The sequence below is a fragment of the Nestor notabilis genome, unplaced genomic scaffold (genome assembly GCF_000696875.1).
Source record: "Nestor notabilis isolate BGI_N333 unplaced genomic scaffold, ASM69687v1 scaffold27929, whole genome shotgun sequence".
NCBI classification, from domain to species: Eukaryota; Metazoa; Chordata; class Aves; order Psittaciformes; family Psittacidae; genus Nestor; species Nestor notabilis.
In genome coordinates this window covers 14,422-22,882 of record NW_009945518.1, presented here as the reverse complement: position 1 = coordinate 22,882, position 8,461 = coordinate 14,422, and the positions used below count along the sequence as shown (strand labels likewise).

Genomic DNA, 8,461 nt, shown 5'->3' with positions numbered 1-8,461 from the left:
ACTAAGGGAAATCCATATTACAGACTCCATTTTCAAAGTAGAGAGCTGTGAATTTATTTGCCTTGTGCATCTGGAACGTTGAGCGCTCAGGGAATGGATATGAGTTCTGGCCCATCTTTTATAACTTAACATAGAAGTAATCTTATCAAGACAAGAAAAAAAATATTCAAGCAACCTGTTGCAGTATAAGCTTTAAAAACATGAACAAAATGCCATGGTTGAAGGTATCCAAAATTCCCATCAGGTAAATTCCTTCCCTCTCCAAGCAGCTGCTGGCATCCTTCCTGACCAACAGATGTTGCTATCCCCCTTGTGTTTGTTGCAGGGCCAAAGTACTAAACGACCCCTTCCCTGCTGCTCTTTGCAATTCAGTGAATACTTCCAGGCACATTTTTATTCCTGCGGGTAAAGCCAGAAAAACCAACATACAACCACCGGTACACAGTACATATATAATGTCATGATATGCCTGCATCAGCAGAGTCTCCCAGTGCTGAACTTGGAATGCCACCTTTGACCTCGGCACTGCTCTTGGTGACAGGTCGTTGATGGGTAACGTGTCCCTCCTTCCTCAGTCCATTTCAGGGGTCTCTTGGCTTTTCTCCAGTCTAGTATTTAGGATCATCCCAACAGTCCTGGGGAGGGGACCCCTTTCTCCATAGCAATTGAGATGCACACCTCTCTCCCCGTCCCCCAGCCTCCCTTTCTGCCATGGCAGAGGTCACCAACAGGAAAAAAACCAAAAATCATTCTATCAGGAAGATTTTGCAAGTCTCATCAGGAAACATCAGCTGCTGCCAAGGCTGCTCTTTCCAGATCCGAGTAAGATACCTGGGCATCAAGTAGTTCTTCACTGTGCAGCTCCCTGCTCATGCACACATCTGAGAGAGTCCCATTTTTGCAGGAATGTGGGAGATGACCATTTGCCTCCATGTTCAGAGCATTGCCATTCTGGTGCCAATCCAAGCCAGCTTTGCATTTGTTTAGGTCCTGCTTTTCAGGATCCCTGTGGATCTCTCCATTGGTGTATACCTCCAATGCATACTCACTGATTCGTATGCTGGTGTTCTCTGCGTCCCCACCATGAGTGGAAGTCCTGGAGCTAGCTGTTCCTGCCTTGAATGGCTCCTTCCTGCCTAGGATGTGCTGGCTGATGATTTTACGGAAGGTGTATCGGAACTCCCTGATTCGGTAGGCATAAATTAGGGGATTTACAACCGAGTTGGCATGAGACAGGATAATAGCCAGATACATCAGCCAGAGGGGAGCATGGGCACAATTTGGGCAAAAAAGGGTAAAGCAGTTAATAATATGTAGTGGAAGCCAGCAAACTGCAAACAGCCCAACAATGATGGCTAAAGACTTGGCTGCATGGACTTCCTTCTGCAAAGTAGAGCGAGAACGTTCCCCATGTACCATCTTGTTCTCCATCTGCTTGAGCTGTCGCCGGGCTGCCATGAAGATTTTTAAGTAGATACCAAACATAAGGAGTAGGGGCAAGAGCACACAGGCAAAGAAGTTGTAGTAGACCATGTACTCCATGGTGACCACAGCCTCAAAGAGACATGCCACCATACTGTTGCTGCAGTTGATGGGAGAGGACTTGTTGGAACCCAGCTCTTCGATCTGGGCACGATTGTGCCACCCTAGCATTGGTGTCAAGCCGATGATGAAAGACAACACCCAGCAGATGGCAATGATACCTTTAGCTCGAGAGCCAGTCACCAAGCCATTGTACCTATAAAGCAGAGGAAATGGGAATTACATCAGTATAATTCAACAGCCCCTGACACTCATGCAATTTCCCAATGGCCCAGAAGATACAAGACAGCAAGAAAGGCACCTGCTTCTTCAGATGGGCCCTTGAACTGCCACGCAGAACTCACGCAGCAGAACACAGCAAAGACTCCATGGTGATGTTTTATGCCACCTACTTCCCTCCTCTTTCCTTTAGGCAGTGAATACATGACAGAAAAGCAGGGAAATGAATACAGTTTTCATCTGCTGCTTTTGCTGGGCACAGTACAGAATGGAGATCCTGCATGTGCTTTAAATCCCTGCTGATGGGCCTTGGGGGGAGAACCTGGCTCCACACAAAGCCTGGCAAGCTTGAGTCTCCCTTCCTCAGCTGCATTTCAAAATCAGAAAAAGGAGTGGGTGATGGAGCCAATCACACAATTCCCAGTATCCAAAAATACTGAAATCCCTCTTCCATAAATGAGAGAGATTTCAGCTGATGCTGACAGGTAAAAAGCTTTCTCCAGCAAGCAGTGGATTCTGCTCAAGGTCTAGGGGATGCTAAGGGCACAGCATGCATGGTAGCAGGGAGCTGATCACATTCAGACCTCAGCAATGCAGCAAAACAGCATCTGTGCTTTGAAAAGTACACTCAGGGAGCAAGAGATTGGCTGAAGGCACTTGAAGCTTGGAAAAAAACAAGCCAAAAAACCTCAAAACCCCGAAGCCCTGGAATTGGCTGCATCTTGTCAGAGGAATTTTGAAATTGTGCAGCTGTTATCCCACGACTAGAGATGTCCCTTCCCTTCCACTAAAAATATATTCATTACTGCTTCAGGCAAACACCCCCCACTTCTCCCTCCCTCTTCCCCTCTGGGGAATCCCATGCAAGAAACTTTGCAAGGCTTAGGAACACCACTTAACCCAAGCAGCTGCCTGCTTTCCAGCTGCAGTGTATTGTGTTGGCAGTGGCATTGTCAGCCTACCAGGGAGCGCATTTACACAACGCCCTGCTCAGTATCTCCAAGGGTTAAGAGAAAAAGCTCACAGCATCTCATGATGTGGCACTGTGTTGGACAGGAACCCACTGAGAAACGTTAATTTGTTTGGGAGAGCTTAATTTCTAGGATGCACAGGGACACCTCTGGCTGACTGAGGGAAGGTTATTGTCCAGGCACACTTCCTTGAACTCATTCCTTTTGTCCACTTAGAGATGTCTAAGAGCCACTGGAGAGTTCATGTACCTGTCTTGGCATCTTTCTAGGCTCACAGCAGCCAGGCCAAAGTGTGTCTCTGTAACCCATGTACTGCTGTACAGGTCTACATGGTAAGTCCAGGGATTCCAGGAAGCATCACATACCCTGTAAATTGCTGGCACCTATGTAGGAGACAGCCTGCTGCAAGGAGCTGGTCACACCTACAGACCATGTTCTGCATAGTTGGCAGGTGACTTTGTAGTGTGTCTGATGTGTCCAGACAGCACTGGATTGTCTGTGCACAAGCAGTTCTTGTGCTTCCTGGAAATACTGGACTCACTACGCAAACAATGACTTATCCTCGTGAAATTCCAGACACAAAGAACATTAGTGCAGAGCACAGTGGAGCTGGGTTGTGGGAATGGGTCACCTGATTCCTCTAGAAAATAAACCCCACTTCTGCAAACACATTAAATTGGGGATATTTTCCCCAAAATAATTTCACCTCCTCTGCTGCTCTCCCAGCCATCAGCCTGGCAAACTGACTCCAGGAGCACAGCTGCCTTTGGTGCATGAACAGCTCATCAGTGCTGCCTAGAGTAACTCAGCTGAGGATGTGATGCTGCTGGGTCCCCGTCACCAGGATTCCTGCACAAAGTGCAGCACCTCGCCAGTCCGATTCATAAACTATGAAGCTGGGTGGAAGGCAGAGCTGGTATAAGAACCACAGTTAACTCAGGTAGGAGTTCAAATCTTTCCACACATTGCAGGATATGTAACTGGCCTAACTCTTTGTCATGGCATCCAATCAGCCAGCTGCTTGTCTTCAATCCCAGCTCTGGTTGACAGCACTGCACATCTTGGCCAGACAGCTCTGCCATGCATGGAGTATGTTTCAGGCACCTTCAGAGCATCACACCATAAAGCCTGTGTGGGCTTTATGGGCTGAGGGCACTGGGCTTTGATCTGAATCCCAGCAGTGCTCAATGGGTTTTAACAAATCACTACAAAACACCATTTACTGGATGCATCCACTCAACAGCCCACACCTCAGGAGCTGCAGTCATAGGTGCAAGACAACATGAGGGTATTCTATCCCTATTACATGCATCTGGAAACCACAGACACTGACAACCCCAGCATTGTCGAGGAAATCTTGTGGCAGAGCAAGAAGCCAAACCCAGACCTTCTCATGCACCACCTAAACGATCCTTTGCCAAAAGTCTCACTCAAGAAACTTCCTCCCCTATTACCAGGTGCTGATACTAGTGCTTGTCTATGCTACGAAGAAAGTGTAGGGTTGGATCCCAAAGGTGGGCACAGGGCTGTAAACTCCAGAAGCAATAACTGTGGACAGACTCCATTCTTTTGCCCAAGGCACAATCAGTTTCCAGACTAAAAGCGTGGTAACAGGAAGTTCCACTGTGGCACATGAAGCCACAGACAACTGGCAGTGCTTTCAAAGCTATGCCCATGCTTGTTCAAAGGAGGAAGTGAATTATTCTTCTTTCATATTAGGCTGAATCTGCCCATGATCTATTTGACACAAACAAAAAAAGGAAATGCTTGTCATAAAGTCAAAAGGTTTATGGTGAACAGGGAAAGAAATAAGTCCAGATATGGCTCAAAGAGACAATAAAACTTTAAATCCCTGCTTCACTGATTCAGATGTTCATATATGAGCATTTGAGAAGGCAACCCTAGAGAATTAAAGCAACTGCTGAAACAGACTGTTGTCAGCACAAAGGACCTTTCCATGTCCTATCGTTTACTCAGGGTTTGTGTTCATCTCCCTTATTCTTCCTACCCCAGACTCTGAGAAGCCAGTTCTTCACGTCCATCTGCCCTAGACTCCGGCAAAAAAAATTCCAATGCCCCCTCAAAGCTGCAGTTTCAATCATCAGTACATGGGATAAATCTGTCCCAATGTTCCAAATGACAGGGAGCTGCACCTTAGTAACACTTTCCTAGAGAAGCATCCCAGCAGCTTAGGCAGTCATCTGCAAAGCACCTTTCAACGGAGGAAAAGGTCTGCACTTCAGCAAGTTACTGTAGTTGGCACTATATGACCTGCATCAGTATTTAGACCACAACAGCTGAATCCCGCACACTGATCAGGCAGTAGCCTGAGAAAACTTTTCTGTTTAGCTGCAGGAAGAAAAACGTCTCCCCTCTCCCCAGTGCATCGGACCTCCCTGTCCTTCACCATGGGAGTATCTTTACCACAGATGCCTGCACCAAAACACATGGCTGGGCACTGTGCCCACAAAGCCTTTGCTGGTACCAAAGAGCCTGAAAAGTGGCAATTGTTTGTGGCCCATGACTTCATCCTGCAGCTCAGACTTGCAGCCAGTTTTGTTCAGAACACCCAGGGGGGTTTGTATCAGTGAGCGCAGGTTTCAGGTACCTGCCATGTTAGAGACATTTCAGATCTTATCCCAGACCCAGCAATGACTCAGGCTCACTTCCTTGGCAGTGCTTTATTGCCATGTGCAGAGCATTACATTTGTATAAAACATGGCAGAATTCAGCAAAGGGTTTGAGAACTTGTGGGAAGTTTGTCAAATTCTGCATGTTTGATTCATTTGAAAGGCAGAACACGAGACTTGCACAAATCAGATTTAATGTATTGTTAAATTTTACATCTAGATGTCTTTCCTCACTGCAATTTTTGGGGAGAAGATCTTTTATCCACAGAAAAATCATTCCAAAGGTAACTAATTATGCACTGAGGTGTCCAAAAACCAAGGAGGAGAGGAACCCATGGATGTACCTGTGTGTTTCTGCATCCAATCAGCTCCCCTATTCCTGTAGCAGAGGAAGGTGTGTTCTGTTATTTCAAAAACAAAATAGCAAACCCGGTTCGTTACCCAGCACTGACAAGTCTGGTTTTTGTGAAGGGCTCTTCACCTTGGCTATTCCAGGAAATTAAATTTCAAGACGGTATAGTTACAGTGATACTGCCAAAAATGGGCAGAAATCCAGATTCTAAAATCCTTCTGCTAAGTTATCCTCTAGCAGTAAGAGTGCTTAAACTGTCTGCAAAAGCCCTCAGGGTTAGCTCATGAGAGAGGAGTTAAAGACATCAGCCCTTCTCAAAGTCATTTCAGAGGCAAGCTCCCAAGAGCTTGAGAACACAACAATCAGAAATTTGTTGCATTTTTGCAGCCACATTTGTTAAGGATAGGAAGCAAGTCTCTCCATTCCTGACAGTGGGCTGCATCCTCCTAAGGGCAAAACAGGAAGGAAGGAGACTCCTACACTTTGCCTACACCAGCCTCTCATGGGCTTCCTCTATGTCTTTCAAGCTTACTGAACGACTTGGAAGCACTGTCACACAGCATTCAAACCAGCCCACAAAAATTAAATGCTGCTTCATACTCACAGTCAGATATATCCCATCACAGCAATGTGCTTCTGGAAGACTGAACTGAGTAGCAGCCCCTGTGTGTGTGTGGCAAAACTTCCCCTTGTCCCTGGCTGCACACAAAGTAGCAGCTAGTCATGTTCAGCTTTCAAGCTCTAATACTGGAATGTGCTTTTCTTCCTTTAAACTCCAGAGTAGACACCACAGAATAACCATCTGGAGGTCTGATTAGGGACAAGCCTCTGCTTTGACCTCGTAATGCATTGTTTCTAGAGGCAGTGCCTGAGCTATTCCAAAACCTCCTAGGACCCACTTCTTCATAGCCTGCTGCTGCTTCTCCTCCCTTCACATTTAACAAAACCCCATCCACACTTTCCACAACCTGCTGGTATGGCTGCAGAATCCCAGTCTCCCCATGGGGAAGGAGACGAGTTGTCGTCACCCGCTTTCTGCCCTCCACCATGCATTGCTTTAGCTCCGCTTTCCCACAGGGATCCTTCTGGTGCTGTTGGCTGCAGCTCAGAATGCAGGTTGAGGTTAGTGTGTGATCCTGTCTAAATTGGGAATGGCAGCTCCTAGGCAGCACCATGCAATACCATGAGCATACACCATATATGAGGGCAGAGAAGAACTGCAAAAAGAAGCAACCAGAAAATCCAACAACCAAGGCAGCCTTCAAGACCTAGAAAAGTGGGGTTTTCTTCAAATTACAAGAGAAAAAGTGCTGATCCTCATTTAACTTTTCCTTCCTCAGTTCACCTCCAGATGCATTATTATTACTGTGCTCATCCCTCACCACCCCAGCCCCATCAGCCCAACCGATGCTTACCTGAGGGGAATGCGGATCGCAATGATTCTGTCAATGGCAATAGCAAGGAGGCTGAAGATTGAACTCTGTGTCAAGACCAGGACGAAGCAGGCAATGAAAAGGCAGCCATAGAAGAAGGCACAGAAGCCAGTGCTGATGGTGATGGCAAAGGGGATTGCCAGCACACCCACGGCAATGTCAGCAGCAGCCAGGGACACCACAAAATAGTTGGTGACGTTCTGCAAGTTGCTATTCAAATAGACTGCCCAGCAGACCAGGATGTTCCCCAGGATGGCCAGCACTGCAATGATCAGTTCCAGGATGATATAAGCTATGTCTGAGAGGAAGTCTTCTTTCCCATGTACTAGCATGGTGAGAACGAGCAGGCCAATGTGAGAACGTGCCAGAAAAGCTCAGCGTTCATATCTGCAGAGCACTGAACAGCTGAGATACCTCAAAGCTGCCTGGGGTCTGAAGAGCACTCAGCTGCCAGCTGGTGAAGGTTGCTCACACATCCCTTTTCTCCCCATAGCTGTTGAAGATCTTTACAGTAGCAGGCGTCAAGAAAAAATCCCAGGGTTTGACAACTCCAGCAAAGTGGATTCACCAGATGCAGAACAATTCAAACTCCAGCAGATGAATGGACAGGAGGATATCTCATGTAGACATACAATGGTTCCCAGGCCACACAGTCCAGCAGGCAACACGACACAGAAAGTGTATTATATGGCGGTGTCACATCAGCTATGACTTTTTGTTTCCTGTTGACAATTACACTGCTAGTCATGGCTTCCTGTCATGTACAAACCTACCAGCAACATCCTCTGGCCCCCTTTTTCACCTTTTCCCACTAGGACTTGGGAAATACTCTCTTCAGCTGAAGGAAGCATTCAACTTCTTCACCTGGAGTCTCCTTTAAAAAAGAAAAAAAACAAAGTCCAACCGCACACGCTAAGTAATCTGCTCTATGGAGGAGACGGAAAAAGCAAAATCTCATTAAAGTGGCACATTAAATTGATAACGGATATAAAACAGACCTAGAAGAATACATCATTGGCAAAAATCTCACATTTTGTCTCCTGAAAGATGCAGGGCCAAACCCAAGGTTCAGGAACCTTGGGTACGTCATTTACAATGGTGATGAGAAACAAGGGATGTTTTGTTTTCGAGGCTACCAACTGAGCTGGCACTTGAGCAGCTGCTCAATAGTCTGCCCTGAAACATGAGAGCCCCACTAATAACGCCTTGGCAAGTGCTGTGGCTGCACAAAGGAAAGGTGGAGGAGCCTTCTCACACACACCTGCCTCCTCTGGTCCAACACAAAGACCTGAGCCATCACGTGCTGCCCACCCT

General features: G+C 46.8%; 1 protein-coding gene across 1 annotated transcript; it reads right to left on the bottom strand.

Annotated features, from left to right (window-relative positions):
* Nucleotides 1-777: 777 nt before the first annotated feature.
* Nucleotides 778-7,479, bottom strand: ADORA2A (adenosine A2a receptor). The gene is made up of 2 exons (XM_010022915.1): nucleotides 7,130-7,479; nucleotides 778-1,738 (listed from the first exon to the last, which is right to left on the bottom strand). The coding sequence occupies exons 1-2, from the start codon at nucleotides 7,477-7,479 to the stop codon at nucleotides 778-780; spliced, it is 1,311 nt and encodes a 436-aa protein (XP_010021217.1).
* Between the last annotated feature and the right edge of the window lie 982 nt (nucleotides 7,480-8,461).

Bases quoted from the DNA above. Each gene is read 5' to 3' on its own strand.
- ADORA2A (XM_010022915.1), bottom strand. From the start codon at position 7,479: ATGCTAGTACATGGGAAAGAAGACTTCCTCTCAGACATAGCTTATATC. The intron at 1,739-7,129 runs GTAAGCATCGGT...TCTGCTTTATAG, and splicing joins GCGATCCGCATTCCCCTCAG to GTACAATGGCTTGGTGACTG.